Source organism: Urocitellus parryii, chromosome 4 (assembly GCF_045843805.1).
Source record: "Urocitellus parryii isolate mUroPar1 chromosome 4, mUroPar1.hap1, whole genome shotgun sequence".
Taxonomy (NCBI): domain Eukaryota; kingdom Metazoa; phylum Chordata; class Mammalia; order Rodentia; family Sciuridae; genus Urocitellus; species Urocitellus parryii.
Genome location: NC_135534.1, coordinates 61,245,792 through 61,272,791, shown reverse-complemented (window position 1 = coordinate 61,272,791; position 27,000 = coordinate 61,245,792). Strand labels below are relative to the sequence as shown.

General features: G+C 34.7%; 2 protein-coding genes and 1 pseudogene across 2 annotated transcripts; 1 reads left to right on the top strand and 2 right to left on the bottom strand.

The window, feature by feature from the left end:
- Window positions 1-1,887: 1,887 nt before the first annotated feature.
- LOC113191369 (olfactory receptor 52K1-like) lies at window positions 1,888-2,843 on the bottom strand (annotated as a pseudogene).
- Window positions 2,844-14,078: 11,235 nt separating this feature from the next.
- On the top strand, window positions 14,079-15,017 carry LOC113191337 (olfactory receptor 52A1). Its single transcript, XM_026401048.1, has one exon. It carries the CDS (start codon window positions 14,079-14,081, stop codon window positions 15,015-15,017), a length of 939 nt encoding a protein of 312 aa, XP_026256833.1.
- Window positions 15,018-22,007: 6,990 nt separating this feature from the next.
- Window positions 22,008-22,961, bottom strand: LOC113191385 (olfactory receptor 51G2-like). Its single transcript, XM_026401106.2, has one exon. The coding sequence runs from the start codon at window positions 22,959-22,961 to the stop codon at window positions 22,008-22,010; it is 954 nt and encodes a 317-aa protein (XP_026256891.2).
- Between the last annotated feature and the right edge of the window lie 4,039 nt (window positions 22,962-27,000).

The following is a 27,000-nucleotide window of genomic DNA, read 5'->3' as shown; positions in this document are numbered from 1 at the left end:
GGTTTAGCTCTGATAGGCCACATGTGTCTAGAAAATTTTCAATTTCTTCCAGATTTTCCAATTGATTGGAAATATATTTTCAAAAAATCCCTTAATGATACCCTGGATTTCAATTGTATCTTTGTACTACACCAATTTTCATCTCTATCTTTATTAATTGTGTGTTCTTTTTTTGGTCTATTCATCTAGGAGTTTATCAATCTTGTTTATTTTTCAAAGGACCAACTCTATCTTTCATTTATCCTTTGTATTTTCTCTTAGATTTTATTTCATTAACTACAGCAATAATCATTGCTATATTTTTCTTTACTAATTTTGGAATTGGTTTGGTCTTATATTTTTAAGACTTTTTTCCCATTTATTTTTATACTAACTAGGGATTGCAGTAGAAAGATGTACAGAAGTGGTGAGCAGACTCCTTTTTTTTTGTTTAGATCATTGCAACACATGCGCTTCTTAAACATTAAATATGTTGTTAGAAATAGGCCACTCTTGTAGTAGATGCTCTCCACCATGTTGAGGGGCTCCCTTATCTCTATTTTATTGAAATTTTATTTTTTAATGTATAAATGTTATACGTTTTCAAATACTTATAATATTTTAATTAATATGATCATATATATCCTCTCTAGCCAATTAAAGTGATAATGACATGAATTGCTTTTCTAATATTGTGCTAGTTCTGCAAAATTAAAAGAATTCCTACTTTGTGATAAAACATTATTTTTATAAATTAGATATGATTTTGAACACTCGTGTGGCTTTCTGCATTTTCATGAGGATGTATTAGTCTCATGAGATGCATAAATTCATATTTCTATTTCTTTTTCTGTATGTTTTAGTAAACTGCATATTCCAATACACTCTTTTATAATCATTATCAAATTTATGGGCATAGAGTTGTTCAAACTATTCTTGTCTTTTCTTTTGTATGCCCATTGTGTTGAGACTTAGTCACACCCTATTTTATTGCTGACACTATTTTCTTTTAACTATAATTTTATTACTTTCCTAGATATAGATTTTTTATTTGGGTTATAGTTTTAACAATCAGTCAACAATATTTTGATAACTATATTTCTTTATTATATTCAATTTTATTGAAAAGTGTTAGAATATTTATTGCTTATTTTACTTTCTAGGTTTTAAGGTTAAATTTCTGTTCCTTCTCTAGCATTTAAGGTAGTAGTTTTAATTACTTATTATGTGTTTTTCTTCTGCTATGATGTATGAATTCAAAGCTCTAAATTGCCCTATAAGCACAGTTTTTACTGCAAACCACATGTTGTAATATTTGATTCTTATTTAGTTCAAATATACATTTTAAATTTTCTCTTGAGACTTTTTCTGACTTCATACTTCTATCTATTTTTATTAGTAATTTGTTTTCAATTACAATGTGGTATAAGAACATACTTTGTATTATTTTCATCACTTTACATCTGTTTAGGTATGTTTTATGTACCAGAATGTTGGCTATCTTTTTGAATGCTGCCTTTGAACATGAGGAATAGTTTTATTACAATGTTGTTTCATCGAGATTTGTATAAATGTCAATCATAACAAGGAGTTTTATTGTGCTCTTTGGATCACCTATGTCTTCACCAATATTTGTCTGATTGATCAATTACTGAGAGTTAGATATACCTAAACTATCATTGTAAAATTTACAAAGACAGTGAATAAAATAGTTACATACATCACTTTTAGTGATTTCCATAAAAATAATATTTGAAGACTGATAAAAAAATCATACAACATCAAATATCCTTGCTACAAAGCATAGTTTAATTGAGAAATTACATTTTGAAGACAAGGTTGTAAATATTGTTAATCCATCATAATTTATAAGCCACATTCTTCCAACAAAAGATATAGTGAAATGTTTTAATGTTCAGAAATTTTCTTATTTGGGAAGAAGAGACCCACCACCCAATCCCAAATCTGCTTGGTTTTGATTCCTTACACCAGGGGATTGACTGTGGGAGGTACCAGAAGGTATAGACTTGCAAAGATTATATGGACGCTTGGAGGAACCTTCTTGCCTATGCAATGAGTTAAGAAGCTGAACAGTGCAGGTGAGTAGGAGACAAGGATAGTGCAAACGTGGGCAGCACAGGTGCCCAGAGCTTTGGAGCAGGCATTCTGAGAAGACAGCCGGAAGACTGCTTGGAGAATTTTGATATAGGATGTGGCTATGAGCCCCAGGTCCAATATCATCACTGAAAGGGCCACAGAAATGCCATATGTTCTGTTAATGTGGGTGTTGGCATTGGCCAACTTCACCACAGCCATGTGCTCACAGTAGGCATGATTGATGATATAATTTGTATAGTGTGGCAGCCTCTTAATAAGAAAGGGACTGGGAATAACCAGAATTATAGCTCGACTCAAACCTAGTAGACCCAGTTTAATGACCATGGATGGTTTCAGAATGGTCAATGTAATGCAATGGGATGCAAATAGCCACATAGCGATCAAAAGCCATGGCAACTAGGAGAGCTGATTCAATAATGCAGAGTGTGTGGATAAAAAAACATCTGTGTTAAACATCCATTAAAGCCAACCCTGTGATCATTAAACCAGAAGATGCTAAGCATCTTGGGGGCTGTGGAAGAGGAAAGAGCCATGTCATTCACTGCCAGCATGCAAAGGAAGAAATACATAGGCTGGTGGAGGCTTGGCTCTAGCTTGACAGTAGCAATGATGATGCTGTTCCCCAGTAGGGTCAGGGAAAACAGGAGGAAGACAGGGATGCCGATCCAGCAATGAAAATCTTGCAAGCCAGGAATACCAACGAGGAAGAAAGATGAAATGGGGTGCTGTGTAGCATTGTTTTCCATCTTGACACTTGAGGGGCTGGGTGTTCAGTACCATGTACAAACGCAAAACCCTAGTGGGCAGATATGATGACAAGAGTATTCCATGGCACTGCTGATTTGTATTACAGACACATTCAAGAATAGTCTTTCTGAAGAGCTGGCTCTTCTCCAAAACTTCAATAAGTCCTCAGGTAAATAACATCACCATTTTGACCCCCATCATTTTCACCTATAAATAAGAAAATTAAATTATTTCTAATTATTTTCTTTCTTGTGTAGTTTTATTTTATTCTACTCTTTATTTACAAGATTTATAAAATACAACATAGTGAACAATATAGGCTTACATATTTTCTTACAATTTTTATGAATGATGGTATGTAGATGGATTTAAGAAAAGCAACTGTGAAGGGCTAGGAATGTAGATCATTGGTAGAGCATTGCCTGGCACATGGGAGGCCCTTGGTTCAATTTGTAGTAAAAAAGGAAAAGCTCTGTTCCTAGGAAAACTTTATTCAATGTGCTACTAAATATAGAAACACACATTTAGGCATAATGCACATACATCTGTGCATGGAGGACAGTGAAAGAAAATATTTTGCAGCTGTGGTACAGGGGCCAACTGCTAGGGGAGCTGATTACTGGCAGAATAAAGTATAAAGTCTGCCCCCCCAAAATAACTTGCCAGGCAGACACATGCATCATGACAGAGACTGAGCCTAAGTGACTAGAGGAAAATCAGGCATGGAGAGAGATTTACACAGAGGAGTACTGGTCTCAGAAGCCCACCTGTCCTCCAAACTTCAACTCCAATCCAGCTGCTTGCAGGACAGGCTGCGAAAGAAGCACCTGACTGGGAATTTGAAAGGGTGGGGCAGGAGAGATTGAATTCAGAGACTTAATCAGAGAGCAGGAATTGTGGAATCTGTAGGCAAAGTAGTGGGCTAACAACAGGCTCCTACAGCATATGAGAGAAACCCAAAGGAGATTCCTGGGGTGAGGTCTTCCAATGTGGACCAGCAGTTGCTGAGCCCTTGAGGTACACTGACTTAAAATCTCCAGAACAACTGGCTCCCAGTGAAGAGACCAGAGTATATCTAAGCTTTCCATACCCTGTCTCCAAAAGTTCCATGTCTATGAATAATGCTTTCACCCTAGCAACCCCAATGATCCTGAAGAGCTAGCATCAAACTCCAGACAAGCTCAATGCTCAGAAGGGAAGCTAAAAACATTTGAACTCCAATGGAAACAATAGCTCAATTTTCCATCGATATCCTTTTATTTTATTTTCTCTCACATTTCTACCATTTTTGAAACCAAATATTTTTTCATTCATCAGTTTATTGAGGACTGAGTAGTCTGAATATAGAAGTCTGAAAAGTATACTACAGTTTTGTTGTATATTCTTATACTTTTTATTTTTTCTATTTTTAACTTTTTTATTTTTATTTTTTAAAAGTTTTACTTTATTTATATTTTTCTTCTTACTTATCTGTTTCCCAGGATTTTCTTTTTCTCTTTTCTCCTGCCTATAGCCAAACTCTATTAATTCCTCTTTTACTCTACTTACAATACTTTACTTCTATCTTCTCTCCCCTTTCCTCAGAAACATTGCATCCTACACCACTGTTCTCTCTTTGTCCACCATATGAAACTGTAAATCCTTTTGTAAACTGTTTATATTGGAGACAATAATTGAACACAAATCTCTGGGTATTGTGACAAAACTGTAGACATATAAATAGGAGCTACATGATTTAAGATTGCATAATGTTTGCATTGGGTGATGTTATTTATTATTTGTCTCCCCCTTAAAGGTGAGGTACTGGAAAACTTCAAGGACACTATAAGATGAAGTAGAAACTGTACTGCCTCAGATCCACACAGCTAGATGGGTATACATACAAACAAAATGAAAAAAAAACAAACAAACAAGAGAATGAAACATCCCAAACAAACAAAGATGCTCCAGTGATAGAACCCATTGACAACAGGGTAGAAAAAGTGTCAGAGAGTTTAGAATGTAAATAGTTAAACTGATCCACAACATAAAGGACAATGTAAGAAACAAAATTAAAAATTAAATTCAGGGAATGAAAGATCACTTCAATATAGATATATTTAAAAAAAAAATAAAGCAGAAATCCTGGAGATGAAGGAATCAATAGAACAAATTAAAAATTAAATGGAAAGCATCAACAACAGATTTGGAAAAAAGAACTTCAGGTGATAAGGAAAAATGAAGTTGACTGTGTAGAGAAGCTGTTAAGAAACCATGAACAGAACTCCCAAGAAGTATAGAAGTTCTTTTCATATTAAGTTCCATCTTAATATGAAAAGAAAACAAATTTAAGATTTATTGGGATAGATGAAGGTGTGTAGATAATCTCAGAGAATTTCCCAAACCTAAAGAATGAAATGGAAAATCGAATACAAGAGGCTTGCAGGACGCCAAATGTACAAAATTACAACAGACCCACATCATGACACATTATAATGAAAATGCCTAACATACAGAAGGTTAGAATTTTAAAGGATACAAGAAAATAATATCAGATTACATATATGGGGAAACGGATTCAGATGTCAGCTGAGCTCTCAGCCCAGATCCTCAAAGCTAGGAGGCTCTGGAATAATATATTCCAAGCTTCAAAAGAAAATTGATGCCAACCAATAATTCCATGTACAGCAAAATTAAGCTTCAGATTCGAAGATTAAATAAAAACTTCTGTAATAAACAAAAGTTAAAAGCATTCACAATCAGAAAGCCTACACTACAGAACATCTTCAACAAAATATTCCATGAAGATAAAATGAAAAAATAAAAGTGAAAATCAGCAAAGGGAGGATCTAAACTAAAGGAATAATCAATCAAAGGTCAAACAAATTCAAATTAAAAAACAGAAAAAAAACCAAAATGACTAGAAATACAAATCATATCTCAATTTAAAAAAACCTTGAATGTTAATGGCCAAAATCATCAATCCAAAGACAAAGACTGGAAGATTGGATTAAAAAACAAGATCCAACAATATGCTGTCTCCAAGAGACTCACCTCCTAGGAAAAATACATCCATAGCCTGAAGGTGAAAGGATGAAAAAAAATATATCACTCACATGAGTCGTGTAAACAAGCAGAAGTTTCTATCCGCATATCATATAAGGTGGACATCAAGCTAAAGTTAATCAGAAGGGACAAAAAATGACCTTTCATAATGCTTAAAAGAATTATACATTAATAAAACATAATATTTAGGCCCCAAACAATGTACTTCAAACAAACCCTTATCAATTTCAAGAGTCACATAGATGACAACACATGAATACTGGCTGATTTTATCACACATCTCTCACTATGGGATGGATACTCCAAACAAAAATTTTAAAAAAGAAACTATAGAACTAAATAATACAATCAATAATTTAGGCTTAACAGAAATATAAAGAACATTTCATTCATCAATGAGCAAATACACTTTCTTTTCATCAGCACACAGATCCTTCTCTAAAATGGAACATATCTTATACCACAAAGCAACTCTTAAAAAATACAAAAGAAAAAAAATACAGATACTACCCTGCATTCTATCTGGTCATAATGGAATGATTGGAAATCAAAAATAAACTCTCCATTAGTGAGAGTTAGAAACTGAATTCCTCAACAAAACTCCTAAAGCACAAGAAGTAAAATCAAGAATCAGTGAATGGAATGGAATAAAACTAAAAAGCTTCTTCAAAGCAAAGGAAACAAGCAAGAATGTGAGGAGTCAGCTTATACAATGGGAGATAATCTTTATCACCTGCACATCAGATAGAACATTAATCTCCAGTATATATAAAGAACTCAAAAAACTTACCACAAAAAACCCCAAAAACCCAATCAATAAATGAGTAGAGAAAATGAACAGATACTACAGAGATGAAGAAATATGAATGGGCAACACATATATGAAAAATATTTGATTAAAGAAATGAAAATTAAAACTACACTGAGATTTCTTTTCACTACAGTCAGAATGGCAATCATCAAGAATATAGGCAATAATAAATGTTGGTGGGGATGTGGGGAAAAAGGTACACTAATATATCCCTGATGGGACAGACAATTGGTGCAACCACTCTGGAAAGCAGTATGAAGATTTCTCAGAAAACTTGGAATGGAACCACCATTTGACTTAGTTATCCCACTTCTCAGCATATACCCAAAAGACTTAAAATCAGTATACTACAGTGATGCAGCCATGTTAATGTTTATAGAAGCTCAATTCACAATATCTAAACTATGGAACCAAACCAAGTGTCTTTCAACAGACATACACAATTGAATATTACTCAGCTATAAAGAAGAATGAAATCATGGCATTTTCAGGAAAATGGATGGAGATGCAGCATATCATACTGAGCAAAATAAACCAATCTCAAAGAACCAAATGCAGAATGTTTCCTCTGATATGAAGATGCTAATTCACAACGTGATTCCTAGTTCCTTTATCTACATTGAGTTAAGTTTTGTGCATAGTGAGAGAACTGTGAACTTACATAAATCAGAAAAAAACCAAATTATCTTGCTGGGAAAAAAAAACAGGTGAGAACTACCATGTCAATAAAGCAGGACTAACCCAAAAAAAGAAGAAGAAGAAGAAGAAAAAGAAAGAAAGAAAATCCCCGAATTAAAGAAAAGAAAAATGAATGCATTTATCACCCTCCACTATGAAGAGGAAAACAAAACTCTTTCTTTTTTGAGTTAATTATGAAGCATATTTTCTATCTGAATCAATTGGTTTAGATTATATAACAAGTGACATAAAATGCTGAATGTGATCCAGATAGAAAAGGTTGTTCGTGCAAGTTCAGGGTGTCGCAAAAGCAGCATCCCTGTCAAATAACATGATTTAGCATATTCTATTGTATGAGACAGACATATTAGTGATTGGAAAAAGTGCCATGTGACAGAAATGGCATGACCATTTGGTGAATTATAATGCAGAAAAATAAGAATTCTGGAGCATGGACACACATTTACAGTGGAAATTATACTTGTTTTTAAAAAGAGCCTCTAGACACAGAAAACTTGGAATGGAACCACCATTTGACTTAGTTATCTCACTCCTTAGCATATATCCAAAGGATTTAAAATCAGCATATAACAGTGATATAGCCACATCAATGTTTATAACAGCTTAACTCACAATAGCTAAACTGTGGAATGAACCTAGGTGCCCTTCAATATATAAAGGAATAAAGAAAATGTGATATATATATATATATATATATATATATATATATATATATATATATGCAATGGAATGTTTCTCAGCCTTAAAAACAATGAAATTATGGCATTTGCTGGTAAATGGATGAAGTTGGAAAGCATCATTCTAAGTGAAATAACCCAATCCCAAAAAACCAATGACAAAATGTGTCCTCTGATATGCAGATGCTAATTCACAATAAGGGCAGCTGGGCTAGGGAAGAATAGAGTTACATTAGATTAGGTAGAGGGGAGTGAAGTGAGGAAAGGGAGTATGGGGGTAGGATGGATAATAGAATTAATCAGACATTATTATCCTATGTATATACATGACTAAATAACTAGTGGGATTCTACATAATGAAAAACCAGAGAAATGAGAAATTATACTTCATATATGTATGATCTATCATACTGCAGCCTACTGTCATGTATAAGTAATTAAAACTAATAAAAAAGAGCTGCTAGTATGTTACTTGTTCTCAACATGGAACACAAATGAATAATATAGGAAGATTACCCACCAATTTTCAACATGTGTCATAAACAATAAGGTATAAACTCCTATACAAGATGAAAACAGTATATTAAAAATAGACACCCTAAGCATGCCTGTTAGGCATAGTCAATTTGCAGAAGCATTAGCCCGATTTTTATGTTATCTCTCAATGTTATAACAACTTTGCATTAACTCACATTTATGGTCACATATAGGATCTGTTTTAAACAGATGACAGAGAAAGAAAATTCTAAAGATTGGTTCATGAATTAGTTAGCTTAATTTGTGCATGACTTAAAAAAGCATGCTTTCTCTTTGATTAGTAATGACCTTGGATATTGAAAATCTTCCCAATGGCATAATGTCTAGCATTGCAACTGGTCATGAATTTAGTGAGAAATTAAGGGACCACTGGTTATAGTATGCAGTGGCTTGTGGGAAGCAGCAAACATTTGACAAGCAAGTTAGAGATTAGAAAGAGAAAAATTGATTGTATGGATATGAAAGGTTTATGGGAGTGAAAGCTAAGTGTGAATACTTTCTTATTGCTTTTTGTGTGTGTGTGTGCCAACCAGAGGACATTCTATGAAAGAGAAGACGATGGGAAGAAGGATAAACCACTGTAGATAAACAGAATTAAAATTTGATGTTCTATGGATACTGATATTAAACACACTGATGTTTGTATAATATACCTATAAATGGTGTAGCTATGATGGCAAAGATGGAGATCACAAATGGTCCTGGCAGCTCTACTTTGACATGCTGGTCCAGCTACACCTGTGTATGAATGCCAGCTTGACCCCGACCTGGTATAATTCCTCAGGGAGGCAAACAGGCTATTCAGTGGTAATTATTTGATTATACTGGGCTACCTCTAGCTGAATGGGTAATTGATCCATTCTGACAGTTACAGATTGGGATGTTTACCTTTTCTGCTACAATGATGTATTCAGTGACTGATGTGAGGTCATAAGACTTAGTCCCTTTATCCCAACTTGGGATACATTGCATTCAACTGCAGAACACTCTAGTGGTTGCAAAACAACTCATCTCCCTAAGTTTTTTTTCCATTTGTTACTGATATTAATTCAAGCTTTGATTTTAAATTAATCTTCTCCACAAATCTTCCTATCAAAGTCTGGTTCCCATACAACCCAATCCATAAGGAGCACAAGTGACAACAACAAAAATAGCAAAATTACTACAAAATGCAAAATCGTAAAATGTAAATTAATAAAACAAACATATACATTTAGAGATGAATAGAAAATTGAGGCAGGTAATAAGGGAAAAGCAAAGAATACGAAGAGCACATTCAGATCAATTTTTTTCTTTAGATGAATTAGATGATCAAAGAGAAAAAGAAGATAATTAGCAAGGAAGCAAACATTTCTTGGTATTTAGCTCTAAATAGTTGGTGTTAGATTGTATTTCATAAACATTGTATCTCTTAGCAAAATGAATGACTTAAGTAGAATTCATTATAATGTCACTGTTATTCTGCCAAGAACATAAAGTCCTGATGTTGAATCATGCTATTCTATATAACAAAACACTGTGGAATAAAGGAATATCTTTCTGTTGTTCTACTTAAAAGAATAAATTATGGACATTCAACTTATTACCATTTTTACAATATTTTAAAATGAAATTTTCTTCATTTAAAAAAAGGAGAGAAAATAGGCTGAATAGATTTTACTCTGCTAAAGACTTATGATGTCAGATTGGTCTGTGCTTCAAAATGAATACATACATATGTACTTGGGGGAAACAGATTAAGTTTGATGCCCTTTTATAAATGAGCAGTAGATTAGTTGAAAATTATTGAAATATATAGACATTGATCCATGTGTGAAGGTATTACCAAACTTTACATGTAAACTGATTTTTTTTTAACCTACTCTAAAGCTAAATGGAGTCCTAAATGACTTTTTTCAAAGAATACAGTCATGAACTGAGATTTAGATAAGACATGCTGACTCTTTGTACCTGGAAAAAAGAAGGAGAAGATCTGAACTGGAAATAATGTTATAGGAATTATGATAATGGTAATAATTACATTATTTTACATATATATACATATATATTTTACTTGTAGATGGACACAATACATTTATTTTGTTATCCATTTTTATGTGGTGCTGAGAATCAAACCCAGTGCCTCACACATTCGAGGCAAGCACTCTACTGCTGAACCACAACCCCAGTCCCTAATTACATTATTTTGAGCAGATGTAATCACTAGCAAATTCTAGAAGTTATAGAGTGAAAGGACTCAGAATAGAATTTTGGGCTTACCAGACATTTAAATAAAATTAGTAGAAAAAAATAGAAAGGAACCAACTAATATAGATTATTTGTTGATTATTGAAGAAGTTGAGAATTAGCACAGATGCCAATATTCTTTTAGAGTCAATTCTGCTCAGCCTAACAAATATCATTCATTTCCATTTATTCACAGAGTAATTCTGGAAAGAGCAGAGCAGATGACTTACATCTTCATCCTTCTCTCTTATGCTCCCTGAAATCCATTGTAAATGTTATGCACCATTAACTTTCTTGTTCATTTGCCAATGTCTCCAATTAACTCAAGTACCTCTTAGTTGGCTACATACAGGAAAGTATAGAACCTAGTGAGAGATTGTCAAGGAGAATGATATATACCATGTGCATACATCTCTTAAATTTCTCAGTTTTCATGATAAATAGCATGCCAACTTGTAGTCCCTAAGACTAATGATTTGAAGATTGTACCATTTTTTTTGTTTGCATCCACAGCACTTTGCATGATTTCTTCACACATAGGAGGTATATCAAAACTGCTTTTTGAAAGAAGAGAAGGAAGGAAAGTGGCAAGAAAAAGGGAGAGAAGGGGAAGTACGAATAAAGAAAATTAGTGACTTGTGCAATAACTTGCTCAGGGTTCTACATGGAAGAATGTCTATTATAATTAATCATTATGGTAATGTCATTGAATTAGCAAAAAATGATTTCAATAACGTGAAATTGGAAAGAATGAGACTGCAGAAGACCAACAAATAAATACATGATAAAGAGGAAATTAATATGAACACACTTTTCTTTCCAGAAAGAATGAGAAAAACTTTGCTTTAATAAAAGGAAATATCACAAGGATGTGAAAAGATAGAGTGGAATTGGCATAGGAATATTTCAGTATTTAAGAGGACTTTAGATGTTTTTTAAAGTAAGGACAGCAGAAAAGAAAATTTGTATAAAGGAATAAAACTTTTAAATATCAATTTCTTTGCACTTATCCTATTGGGAATTAATTTTTTTTAAAAAAAAGAAGAAAGTGAAGTGATTTATAAAAGAGTAGAAATAATTGCAGATATATTGAGTGTGCATGAACCCAAGAGGACTGACTTAAAATCCACTAGCTCTCTCAAGGTTTCAACTAGGGATGAGGAAATCCCTCAGGCCAAGATTATAACTCCACCATCTTCAACACACACTTGATAGAGAACATTATACTCAGTAGCCAGGAGCTTTATTCCACAATTCAATTTCAGGAAATTTATACTGTGCCTCAGAATGCTAGAGAACTTGCTAGGAGTTTTGTAGGAGGATGGTCACACAGCCATGGTCTCAGATAGATGTAGAGAGAGAGAAATATATCTGTATTGCAGAGACAAAAGAAAAGTGTGAGAAACCATCCCAGAGATGTCCACAGTATCACATTGGCAGATAACAGTGGCATCAAATGGATTAGAATTCATGACATTAACTGTGTTCTGTTACACAGAGCACTAAACACAAAACTCAAGGACATGAGACTGGAATGCGGAGGAAAAAAAAAAAAGATGAGCAATGACAGTGATATGAAGAACTGACAGTACTCTGCAGATACCTGGTAAGAGAACAGCCATCTCACAATAAGAAAGGAGCAAGGCTCACTATCCCCAAGATACCCCACAATTTTTTCTTACCAGTGTTTGCAATTATAATAGCTCCATTTAACTACCTAGGTACTTAACGTACTCCCTTCCCCACTATCTGTACTTGTCAGGAAGTGCTCACACATTGCCTCTTTATTTTTGAATAAGTCAGACATTGTGATTGCTCCAGGAGAATTCTTATTCCAATCTATTATCTTTGCAGAAGAAAAAAGATGCTCAAATAGAAAAATTGACTTACAGAATGTTGTCATAGATTTAAGAATTGCAAACCTGTGCATATCACTGTATTGAGTTAACTTGTTAGTTTCTCCCAAATGCATGTTCTCTGATAACTCATTCTTTGACCAGAGAAGCAGCACCATTAACCACATCTACTTTCTGGCATATTTTGATATTGAGTATAGGAATAAGTGATTCGTGGGTCTGCTAGCATAATAAGCCCTTTTGGAAAGTCTAGGGGAAAAAGAAGAAAGAACCTAAGTCTATTTTTTATGAAATCATAAATATTTTTCCAATATATAACTTGAGATTTTCTTGATTCAAAATGCATAATTTTAAAAGAGGTATTTTTGAGAATTTTTTTTTCTCAAGACAGAGTCTTGCTAAGTTGCCAAAGCTGGCTTTGTTTGCAATCCTCCTGTCTCACCTTCCAATATTACTGGAATTATAGGCATGTGCCACAATGTAATGAGAACTTTCATATAAGATGACAGAGGTCAAGTTTTGAGAAAATTCAGTCATCAGACTAAATAAGTCCTTAAATTCTCTTTAGTTATTCTATAAACCTCTTCTGAATAATTTCTGTTTTCCTAAAGTCTGTCTTCCTTGTCTATTACATTATTTGATTCCTTTTAAGAAATCTAGTTTTTTATCCCTTTAGTTTCTATTAATTTGTTATACCTGATATCATGAGATGATACAAATTTTCCAGATGATGTAAAAACATTATAGATACATGAATATATTGTGCTTTTGAATTTTAAATATTTATATTTCTAGTCTCTTCTACAGAGTTCTTTTTACATTAATATTCTAAAAAGAATCTTAGAATTTACTAGACCAAAATGACTATTCCTCACCTGAAGGCAATTGAGAATAGAGCTCTGGAGGAGTAGCTGAAAACTGGGATAAGTAGGGACTCACCAAACTGTGATTAAAAGAAAATTTACAATCAAAATAAGTAAATCTATATATTTTTCTTTTATTTCTTTCTTTTTGTGTGTGTGTATGTGTGTGTGTGTGTGTGTGTATTTGTGTGTCCAGAGATACGGCAAGGAAATAACAGACAGGTCAGTAGTTTAAACCCATACGGAAGGGATTTTGCTGATCCTAATGCAATGGACCTGGCACACATGTAACATCTTATCCTGGCACAGTACCCATGGATGTTCTTTCTGAAAAAAGTGATCTGTCTGTATAGAGCTCTCTTTTCACTTCAATAATAGAAATGAGGTAGATGATATGATCTTAGAATCCTATCAAAATCAGAGACTCAGTATGATGACTTTGGGTAAAAACAGTAATTTAGAGTGCAATAGCACTGACAGAGAAACTTCTTTTGTTTCCATCAGGAGGCTCAAGAGCACAATGTTCCTCTCCAACGTGACAGTCTTCATGCCCTCTGTCTTGACACTAATTGGGATCCCAGGCCTAGAGTCTGTGCAGAGCTGGATTGGGATACCATTCTGTGCCATGTATATCCTGGCCATGATTGGAAATTCATTGCTTCTGTTTATCATCAAATCAGAGCCCAGCCTCCATGAGCCCATGTACATTTTTATAGGCATGCTAGGAGTCACAGATATTGTACTTGTTAGCAGCATTATGCCCAAGATGCTTGGAATCTTCTGGTTTCATGCACAAGAAATCTATTTTGACTCCTGCTTGCTTCAAATGTGGTTCATCCATACATTTGAGTGTATCGAGTCAGGCATCCTTCTAGCCATGGCCCTGGACCGATATGTGGCCATCTGTTATCCACTGAGATATGCCACCATCTTTACCCACAAGCTGGTTGCTCAACTAGGAACTGTTGTAGTACTCAGGGCTGCCATTCTTGTAGCACCTTGCCTACTATTGATAAAGTATCGATTTCAATTTTATCACACGACAGTCATCTCCCACACCTACTGTGAGCATATGGCCGTTGTGAAACTAGCTGTAGAAAATATCAGGATCAACAAAATCTATGGTTTATTTGTGGCCTTTACTGTTTCAGGGTTTGACCTCACATTCATCACTTTTTCCTACAGCCAGATATTTGTCACAGTTTTTCATTTGCCCCAGAAGGAGGCTAGGTTGAAGGCCTTCAATACCTGCATAGCTCACATCTGTGTCTTTCTCCAGCTGTACTTCCTGGCCTTTTTCTCTTTCTTCACACATAGGTTTGGTTCTCACATCCCCCCTTATATCCATATTCTCTTTTCTAGCATGTACCTGCTGGTCCCTCCATTTCTAAACCCACTGGTCTATGGTGTAAAGACCAAGCAGATCCGTGTTAGTGTGGTAAAAATGTGCTGTCCATAAAATCTACCTTGATTGACACCTGCATCCTTTCCTTTTTGTTCACTAGTAATAATCTCTCAAAACAAAACAACAAAACACTATATTATTTGAGATATCTGAGTTTCCAAGTTAATTGGTTTATAAACAGATTGCTGTAATACAAGTCAATGGGGTCGTGGATTCTACTTAAGGAAAGAGAGTAAAATAAGTAAATAGAACCAAATAGAAATATTTTAAATATTTTTTAAAATTTAGTTCCTCATTGAGTAATTATAAGAATTATTCTCTGGAATGATTTATGAATTATGTATGTTGCCAAACTTAAATGCACCCAAAGCTCATTTCTCTGTACTGGCACAAATTAAAAGCAAGTTATTCACTCACTTTTTATTTAATGTCTAAATAATTTATAAATACAAAGGAAGTATATCTTAAATGTATCCTTTTTCAAAAACTGAACTTTTATAGATCTCATGCAATAAAGTATAAAATTTAAATATTTCCCTGGGGTTATTTGGACATTACAGGCACAAAGACCACTAGTACTATGTGTTGCATTTTACCTTCTCCTTTCCACACACACACACACACACACACACACACACATACATACATATGCATAATACATGCATATATATACATATGGTTTGTGTAATATATATATAATATGTAATATAATTTTAAATTTTCATCTGGAAAAGTCATTTTCAGTGGGCAATATATAAAAATAGGAAATAGAGTGGATATAGATGGTCCACAATACTTCCAAGCATTTTTGGGGAAGTTTTGAAATAGAACTAGCTCTAACAATCATCCTGAAAACTGTGGAAATAGAAGACTGATATAAAAATACAATGTGAAACTATAATATATTTGATCTCTCACAATATATGTAGTCTAGATTCCAATTGCTGAAATAGTCCAAATTGTCTTAAAATTACCAGGAATAGTATCAAACTGAGACTTTCAAATAAAAAAGAAAAAAAAATAGGTTATTGCAAGGATAAGAGGATAAACAGGACTTTCTACCAACTCATGAAATAGATCAAGACAATTATAAAATAAATAACTGGACATAAATTGAGATGAAATAATTGTATTTTATAAACAATAATTGTCGAGAGAAATCCCAAAATTAATATCCAAAAATATTTGATCAGTTTCAAAACTGACTAAAACAACTTGCTTTTATTAATTTTCAATAATACTGATCATATCAACATTTTTAACCTTCAACAATGTAATAGCTTAAATATGATTCTCCTATAATTGGCATTTAACAAAGAATAAGCTATTCATATTGTGGGATTTTTTTTAATTTTTATGCCCTTTTAATGTAGTACTTTCTTGTTTCCTTTACTCATTTAAAAATTTGTGTCCCTTTTTTCTTCTTCATTTCTGAATCTGTTGCATAAAAATCTACTTATTGTTTTCAAGGGCCATTCCTCAAATTGCACAATAAGTTTTCCATCAGGCTTCTGATCTTTCCTAGTAAGAGTGATTTCAAGAAAGGAAGATGGGTTAACACTGGTGGTTTTTTGACTAATAGGGACAAAAGTTGATTCTTTTAACTTTAATTATTGGTTTCCAGATGAGAGAGCAATAATGCATTGACCTTCCTATGTGTCTGCTGCCTTTCACGTAAATTGTTCAATTTTGAAAGAATACCTTGCAACTTTGGTACATATCCACCCTTCTTTTATTTTTGTAATATTCTAAAACATACAAATCTAACCCAAAGTAGAAATTTCAAAAATTAGTCCTTCTTCTGCAGAGTGGGAAAGAGACATTTTGAGGGAATTCTGCTTAAGGAAAAGCTCTCTCTCTCCTGAAGGAATGGTGAAAAAAAATCTCAGAATATAAGTTTAAGAGACACATATTTTGCTGACATTTTACACTACAAAAGGTAGGATAGCTAAAAGAAACTAATAAAAAAATAAAAAAATATATAACTCTAAAAAAACAAATGCTAAACATTTCTTATGTTTGCTTTTCACAGTGAAATTGACTAGAAATATGCAAGTTACTTGGCGGTTACTATAGGCTTGAAAAAATGAGAAATACTGAAGATAATTAAAAATAATTTCCATACTATTAGAGAATTGCTTTTATAAAAACCTTTGGGACCAAAATGAGCTTTAGGGATTTGGATTTTTCATTGAAGTTGTATGGACTCATGATTTTAATGGATGTGTAAACATAAGTCTAGTTCTATAGTTGCATATATGTGTTTATTTCTCTGTGTGTTTTTTTAACTCTGTCCAATGATAGAAACCAAAAGTAGTGACCAAACAGTGGCATGAGCAGCATTACTTTCACATCTTGGGTTGTCAGTAAGTTTGTTTGCTAAAAGAGGTGAGGACTCCTTGGAAAAAGAACAGCTTCTGTGGCTTGGGCTAGGAAATACAAAGTAATTGGAAAACAAAGAAAGTAAGGAGGGGCTCAAAGTATGATTGAGACCTGTTGAAATATTAGGGGACAGACAGATAAAGATGGTGGGAATATGAGGTCAAGAGACTAATTCTATAAAATGTGCTGACCCCCACATGCTTTTTTTGCCAAAAAAAAGCAGTTTACCTGCAGTCCTGCCTGGCCTAAATGGACAGCATATGTCACATTCCTCAGGAAACTACCTGTTGTCTGCAAGGAAATGCAGGCAAGAAATAACGTTGGCAAGAGGAACCCAAGTTACTTTGAGGTGAGAGATTTTGTGACTCCTTTCATCAGATTCTGGAAGATAAGGAAAATTCCTCCTACCATAAAACCTGTAAAAGTGCTTAAGAATCCAATTAGACCTGATCTGCCTGGGCCAAGTGACATAGAGTGGCCATGGCAGTGGGGTTGGAAAATCTGATGTCACCCTGCTGTCAGTCAACAGTCAAGAGGTGGACCTGGGCAGGACTCTCTGGAAACTTCCCTGGAATCCCCAAAAAAACTGGAGTGCCAGAGAGGCACATTGTCTCTCTCTTCTCTGAGAAGACCCACTTTCCTCCCTTGAGAGTGTCCCCTTTCCCTTTTCTTTCAATAAACATATTCTTGTTACTCTGAGCAATCTTAAAATCTTTCTGACTGCATCACAAGAATCAGGGTTTTTTAATGTTGACATTTTGTACATTTATTATTCGTAAGTGTTTAAGAAATATTTTTCAGGCTATTTTTTCCTTAAGAAAAAGCAACCAGCAGCAATACTCTGCACAAGTATAAGAAACATTAGAAAAATGCATGATTTCAAAATAGTTACAAGAAAATTTCAGTTTAGAGTCCACATCAAGATGTCCTGTTCATATGTGCCCCCAAGGGAAAAAAGTTACAGTATGTTAAACATACCACTGCTACACAATAGTCTGAAAACTCAGAAACTTGGACTATTGAGGCCAATCAACACCAGTCACCAAGACTTTGTTCACCTTAACAAGCATAATCAAGCATCACAAAAAATAAATAAATAAATAAAATAAAAGCCCGGCTTTTTCATCCCAAATGAAATACAAATAAGAATCAGCGGCATAGTTGACTACCACTCCACTCCCACGCCCTGGCCCCTGGAGCCTCTGACTTTACAAAATATAAATCCAGTGGAATCAATTGTGCTGAAGTCTGGCTGGAGGTCACAATGTAGTCAAGTGGAACAGACACCAAATGTCACTTCACACTGGTGTTAGCAAAGACACATCCCCAATGCCTATCTTTTCCAGTCACCCCCCCACCCCTGCCATCAGTTACTACTCAGATAATTCCTATCAGGGGATTAATGCACTGATTAGATTAGGGCTCTCACAACCCAATATTTAACCTCTAAGCTTTTTTACATTGTCTCACACATGAGGTTTTGGGAGACATCACATATATAAACCATAACACTCTGCATTTTCACCTCTAATTTTCTATCTGAATGATTTGTCCACTTCTGAAAGTGGTATTTTAAGGTCTCTTATGGTTATTGTATTGAAGTTTCTCTCTCCCATTAGGTTTATTGGTTTGCTTCAAAATTGGGAGCATATAAGTGAAGAATTATTACATTATCTTGCTGAATTGATCTTTTTTATCATTACATACTGACCTCCCTTGTCTCCTTTTTGAACTGCTTTTGATTGAAGTCTATTTTATCTGATGAACATAGAGCTTCTCTTGCTTTCTTTTGGATTCCAGTTGCATGGAATATTTTATTACATGCCTTCACTTTCAATCTCTACATGATCTTAGAATTAAAGTGAGTTACTTTGGACAGTTTGCAATTTGGTCGTATTAATTTTTTTGTTTCTTTGTATAGCCTCTTGGTCATTATTTGTCTTTTAATTTGGAACATGAGTCCATTTATATTTAAGATAATTATCAATAGATATACTCATATAGCTGCCATTTTGATAATTGTTTACTATTTTGTTGCAATTGCTTTCTTTTTTCTCATTTTCTTAGTCTTTGTTATTAAATTATTTTATCGAGGCTATTTTGATTCCTTTATTATTTTTGGTCTGTTTCTGAAAGACTTTTGCCTTGTGGTTACCATGGGGCTTACAAAAATATCTTTTTATTATAATAAGTTATTCTGAAATGCTAGTGAATTAACATGATCATAAAGACAAGAACAGAAACAAAAGAAAAGAATGAGAGAAAATATACTAATAAGAAAACTACACTTTTACTTCATTCTTCCCTATGTTTTGTATTTTTGATACCCCATTATACATACACAAACAAACACACAGTCTGATAGTTTAATTAATTGGACTGAGTTCATTTTTAAAAAAATATTGACATTTTTCTTTTCACAGATAGATGTGGCTGTTTCTAGATTTGATGTATAATTGGATGTTTATACACAAATTTTTCCCCTTGTATCAGGAATTGTACCCAGCTGTGATTAACCACTGAGAAGCATCTCCATTCTGTTAGTGGTGTTGTTTTAATTTTGAGACAAGTTCTTGCTAAGTTACTTAGGGCCAAGCTAAGTTACTGATGCTGACTTTGAACTTGCAATCCTCCTGCCTCAACCTCCCAAGTTGCTGGGATTATAGGCATGTGCCACCATGCACGGCTCCACAAAGTTTTTTGAATACTTTTTTACTGTTTAAGTTCTTTAGTTGAATGACTGAGTGTCTAAGTGAAATAATGAAATGTTCTTAACAATGATTTCTACAAAAAAAAAATGCCAAACATTTAGTTGGTGCTCTGTTGACACGCTACTACTGCATTTAGTGATCTTCTCTGCTATTATTATTATCATTATCATCATCATCATCAGGGCATAAAGATGATGAATTCATAATTAAAAGGATAAAATTTGACATTGTGAAAAATAAAAAATTGCATTGTATTTTTGATTAAAGGTAGGTGATTGGAATATAAAACTGAAGAATTTTAGGGGGTTACTGGATATCATATAGATTATACAGGAATGCAAAGAGTAAATTCAGAAGGCAAGAATGTATTCATGATATTATATAGCAAGGTAATATGATTAAGACTGTCTTCTAATTTATAAATTCACATCCAAATGCAATAGAAGATTCTATCATATCATTAAAAATTCAAGACAGAAACAGGAGAGCTTCTTGTATTAAAAGCATTAACTGTTTATCAGATAACTGGCCTCACATCTTGAAGACTGAAAAAGTGTATATGCAAATAAATTTATTATTTATTTCATATTAATTTATACATTCAGTAAATTTTGAACACCTCTTATACAATGAGTATAGTGCTAACTGATTTAGTTTCTCCTTGATAGAAAATACATATGAAAGCATATTACTTATTATTGAAACCTATACATAGATTAGGACCCATAAAGCATACTTTAAGTTTTATTTTTTCCTAGGTTTATTTTTTTTCTTTGAGTCATAGACACATGAACTAAGAAAATGTCATTCACATTGCAATTATTATTATCTAACTCTATACAAAGATACAGGAAAGGTAGATTTTATGTATTAAAAAGGAATTCCATACAAAACCCAAAAGACCTGCATTTTCTGTTTCCTGCTACCACAAACTTATTAGGCTTCAGTGAGCTACTTTTTTGGTATCTAAATAAGGGGCTTACCCCATTTTTAAGGTATATTTTGTTTGATTTTTGTTTTTGTTTGTTTTGGAAATGAGGATTAAACTAAATGGATGCTAAGCCACTTCCACAGCCTTTGTTTGTTTGTTTTTTTGTTTGTTTGTTTTAAGACAAGGTGTTGCTAAGATGCTTAGGGCCTTGCTAAATTGCTGAGAGTGACCTTGAATTTGCAGTCCTCCTGCCTCAGCCTCTTGAGTTCATGAGATTATAAGGGTGCACCACCATGCCCAGCTTTAAGATACATTTTAAACAATGTGTTTTACTGGCTGTTTTTGATGCTACCTGTGAGTTTTCAACAATTACTACATATGGGCTTTCTATAAGATTAAAATTATTTCCACGAATGAAATAAAAGTAAAAACATATGAAGCTTCTCTTTTATATTCCTAAAAAAACTAAACCTCATATCAGGAGAAACACATATGAACATCTGAAAGGTGATGGTGATGTACCACAAGGGCTGATAACTTCTACACAGATTATTATATCAAAGATAGCTTTCACCCTCTTTCATAAAGATAAAATAAGGACATTCACAAACACAATAATAATAAAACAAAAAGGTAGTATCGCACTCCATGGCAAATATTATAGAATATCAAGAACCAAAGATATTCGGGCTTGATATCATGAAGGAAAACTTCATGGATAAGCAGCCATGAATAAAGGCTAAAGACAGAGGAGGGAGAAAAGGCATGGAAATCTCTAACCTATTCCTCTGCACTGCATTCAGATATAAAGGGGAATGATGAAGTGTTCAGTCAGGCTGTCTAGTCCCAGTGAGCACTGTCTTCTTCAGAGCCTCTTCTTGATGCTTTGTTGTCTCTATTTCTACTTTTCTTTGGTAGAATTTGTTGACAACTGTGTTTACAAATTCTTAGAGCAGACCATTCACCACAGGTTTGTATTATTAGTATTGACACTATCACTGCCTTGAGGACATGCCTACATCACAGTAGAACTGATTTTGGGGGGAGAATCAGGTGAAGGACTCCTTGGCGGATCTGTTTGATCTTCACACTGTAGATGATTGGGTTGAGCACGGGTGGAACCATTAAGTAGATATGAGCCATGAAGATGTGGACAAGGGGAGAGGAATGTTTGGCAAAACGATGGACAATAGATAAGCCTATCATGGGCACATAGAGAATGAGCACAGCACAGATGTGGGACGCACATGTGTTAAGAGCCTTAAGCCTCCCCTCACGGGATGCAATCCTCAACACTGAGTGAAGGATGAAGACATAAGAAACTAAAATACCCAGAGAGTCCATGCCCCACAGCATGGTAATCACAACCAACCCGTATATGACATTAAACTTGGTGTCAGCACAGGCGAGGCGGATGATGTCCTGGTGCAGACAGTAGGAATGAGAAAGGACATGGGAGTGGCAGAAGGGAAAGAAGGCCAGACTGACCAGGAGTGGAATTATTAGAATAGCACTTCTAAGCAGGGCTGCAATTCCAATCTTGGCAATAAGCTTTGGGGTAAGAATAGTAGCATATCGCAGGGGGTGACAGATAGCTACATACCGGTCAAGGGCCATGGCCAAGAGCACCGATGATTCAGTGAAGGAGAAAGTGTGAATCAAAAACATTTGGATGATACAGATATTGAACGGGATCTCCTTGGAAATGGACCACAACACCCTTAAGAGTGATATCATTGTGGGCAGGGACATGCCCATGTCACTGAGGGAGAGCATGGCCAGGAAGTAATACATGGGCTCATGGAGCCTGGGGTCTGTCCGGACAATATGCAGGATGATGCAGTTGCCTGTTATTCCAACAAGGTAGAAGAGGCAGAAGGGGATGGAAATCCAATGGTGGAATTCTTCATATCCAGGGATCCCTGTGAGAAAGAATGTGGAGGACAGGGTACTGGTGGAGTTTGAGGCTCCCATAGGGCTGACTTTTAAACGACAACCCAATTCCACAGACACTCCAATGGGTAAAGCATTGATAAGACCAGAATCTGCATCATGGAAAACTGAAGAAATAAAAAGAAAGAAAACAAAAAAGAAAGAAAACAAAATTTCAGTGCTTACCTCTAATCACACTTTAATCCATCCCTAAATTTCTGCTTCATTTCCTCCATTTCATTGCCAATATTCTTAATTAAGTAAAATATTCATTTTATAAACACCAGGACTTTTACTTCTCCTTCCCAGATGCAAACTTCTTCAATATTCCCTTTAAACATAAGTGATCTCCTTCCAAAGATATTTTGCAGACATAGCAGCATACACACAAAATTCTACACCACATTTTTAATTTTATCATTTATTTAGGAGATTGCTTGGCCATGATACTGGTCATACATTAGCCATATTTTAAGATGACTATTGCATTCATTCATATTAAATCCCTTTACCTTCCTAAACTTGATATTTTCTTTCATAATGTTAGAACACTAGGCAAGGTACATTTATAGAATTCAAGCTGTATTAGAATAGAATGATTCCTATTTTTATCTACCCACAATGATGAGATTGATGACATAGTCCAGCTCCCTCCAGACAACTGACAACAGTTTGGTTTTGCCCTGTCATCCCCAAGAGTTAAGTAGGGCAATAAAGACTTAATGTAAACAATATAGAAAATTTAAAGAAAAATTTAAAGTGTACAATATGTAATTTAAATAAAGCACTGACTATCATGGTTTCCTATTGTTTCAGAACTGGAACTTGTTTAGAAACTTATAATTAAAGGAAAAATCAACAGAAAAGAAAATAACAAAAAGTTTTTATATATATTAGAAATAAATGAGACAATGAGTCTATCAACATCTGACTTCGATAATAAATCTTTTGTGAAGCCAAAGGATACATATTTTCCCCACTTCTATGATAAGAAAAAAAAATCTCTGAAATAAAGAGAACTGCCTCTCAAGACTCTACTGTGCATCATTTGCACACATCCATGCTCACCAAATACTGACCTAAGAATTTACCTTCTAAGGGACACATTACTTCCAATTATAATCAATAAATCAACATCCTCCTGTCTTGTGAATTATATTTTGGCCCTTTGAGACTCTCAATTCCCTTTCAATCTCCTTAAGTCCCATGAAGATGAGCGCTAAATGCAGCAGATATTTGCCTGGAATGTTTAATAATGGCAGTTTTCTAGGAAATGAAAGATCCATAAACAAGAAATCAAACAAGCAAATTCCAGAAATGAATTCAGTCTTGCTGACTGTTCATATTGTAATCAAATTCTATCCACATATTGTATCCACTGGTACTTGGAGTCCTGCTATTCTCTTTTCTCTATCTGCCTTAAAACTTCCCCACATGCTGCTCTCATCTTGGGCTTGTGTGCCTGTCCCTCTTCCTATGCCCACACTCCTGATCACTTTCAGTGCCTTTCTTTCCAGATCTGATCCCTTCTTCTTGATTCCTTTCCAGTCTCTCAGCCAAAATCATATCTAAGAATCACATCTGTCTTTTCCCCCTCACTGCTCAGTCAGTTGAGACCATTTCTCTGATCTTAAAACCCCTGTCTTTCACTGCCAAGAAGAAGGGAATATGAAGTTAAATTGAAGGCTGAAAGATATTTGAGTTGAAGACCAGTTTTATTCCTGCTTAGTTATCTCAGTGACTTTCTTCAGGCTTTAAGGACATAGGTCCCCAGTGTCTCCCTCATTAACACTCAGCTGCTCTGGCTCTGCAGTCAACACCCACCTAGGTTATATTCTGGTTTCAATGTTTGCTTATTTTTTAATAGTGAACAAATAATTTTTTATCTGCACAAAGTTGACTCCTGCTGGGCACAGTGATGCATGCCTGTAATCTCAGTGGCTCAAGGAAGATTATGAATTCAAAGCCTCAGCAACTTAGCAAGGGTCTAAGCAAAAACTTAAGAAGACCCTGTGTCTCAAAATAAAATATAAAAAGATCTGGGGATGTGGCCTAGTGGTTAAGTGCCCCTGGTTTCAAGCCTTGTTACAAAAAAAAAAAAAAATTGACTCCTTTGTAGATTCAAGATACGAGCAACCTGAATGGATCATACTGGGAAGGAAAGGAGATATTTTAGAGTGATAAAATCAGGACACTTAGCATATCTGTTGTCATTTGTCATTTTTCATTTGTCATTTCTATTTGGTGAAACATTAAGACATATCAATTAAAACTATAATACAACAAAAAAAGGACGTATTGTTGGTAAAATACTTAGACTATATCCTATACAGGGTAACCACAAAGTGTTGCTGCTGCTGCTGACAACACTGGCAATGAGCAGCGGCAGCAGCAGCAGTCCTGTGGTATCTAATGGGAGGGTGGAAGAGATGGGCACATCTGCAGTGTCCTCTCACAGAGATGAGCAGCAGGCATGTGCATCTCACAAAGTGATCAAAGTAGCCATGTGGTGAGAAGGTTAAGTTTCATCCAGTGAAGATACAACATAGATAGAGATGTGAATCACTTCTTAATTTTTTTTCTGTATTCCAAATTCCTCTAATAATTATCATGGGCTTACCTATGTGCTTTTCATTCTAGTCCATCGGTGTTATAATTTTGGGGGTTGGGGGAGAAACGGTGTCCAGTGTAGAATAGGAATTTCCACCTAAATAAAGAATGAGTTTGTGGATGTTAGTGGGCAATGAACCTCAACAGTCACATTCATATTCTGAAGTTCCCACAATTTATGTATTCACTGTACAACATCTATGTTGAACAATACTGGTCCTCCTGCTGTTCTACAACCCCTTACACTGTAGACTGCTTGATTTCCACCATACGATTCCTACTGCTGCTGATTTTATATTTTCAAACTCATCCTCATGACCTTGTGTTGTCTTCCTTCCTTCCTCAGAAAAGGAGAATTAGTTTGGGGAGTTAGTTTATTAACTCAATAATCTAAAGGAATTATAAATTAGGGCTAACACTTCCAAGCTGTATTTAAAGTAGGATTAGAAAACAGTGACACTTAGGACCAAAAGGGGCCTTGAAGATTATCTGGTGAAATTCCAGTTTTATTCTGAAATGCCTTCTCTGTTGTTTGAAAACAGAACTTCACCCTGTGTAAACAACACTTCCATGGACATTTAACATCTAGGATATTTTAAGGAAGCCCTTCTGAAAAGTCAGAGTCAGACTTGGACATTCCAGACATGCATATGAACAATAAAGACATTTTGGTGACATGTCCTTCACCACGCTTAGAATTGCTCCTTCCCTGACCTAGTTTCTGTGTCCTCACACTTTTGACGTCTGCCCTTCTCTTTCGCTTCTCCTATTACCTTCTGAGTTTTCCTATTTCCTCCCACTTTTGTTTTCCCCAGGTCTCACATACTTGGTGGAGTAGTTCCTCTTGCTATGAGTCAATGTTCTATTTCTCTGAGCAAGCGGAGTGAGTTAATAAAGCTTCCTTCCTCTGGTCCTCAGAGACATGAGGCCCCAGAATAAACACAGAATGATGGCTGCCACCTTGCCAGTAGTAACAGTTCAGGACCTTCCCGAGATCCTCTCGCTACCATTTTCAGATTGCATCAGGACAGGACACTGCAATTTAGGAGATCAGAGTAAAGAATGTTTTGAAGAGGATCAAATATCTGTAGCATCATTGTCTGAAACACATGATCCTATGCACAAGACATGAACTGCTAGTTTACACACATAATATGAGAGGACAATAAAGAATTTTCAGTATTAGTACAGCTAATCGGAGGGACTATTAGGTATTTATACCAGTAGGGGCATAAAGCTGGAAATGACGTATATACAGTTCTATATAATAACAATACTGAGTAAAAATGAAGCTCAGATATTTGACTTGCCTTTCTCAAAATCATAAAGTAATCAATAAAGTCAATGTTATCACTCAATTTCCTGATTCTCTAGTATGCTACCTTTTTCACTGTGCTATAGAGTTCTCAAGAAAATATATTAAGCAAATTTGAGCTGATTATAAATGGCAGCTTTGCCTAATGAATAAAAT

Coding starts and splice junctions, on each gene's coding strand:
- LOC113191337 (XM_026401048.1), top strand. CDS start 14,079: ATGTTCCTCTCCAACGTGACAGTCTTCATGCCCTCTGTCTTGACACTA.
- LOC113191385 (XM_026401106.2), bottom strand. CDS start 22,961: ATGGGAGCCTCAAACTCCACCAGTACCCTGTCCTCCACATTCTTTCTC.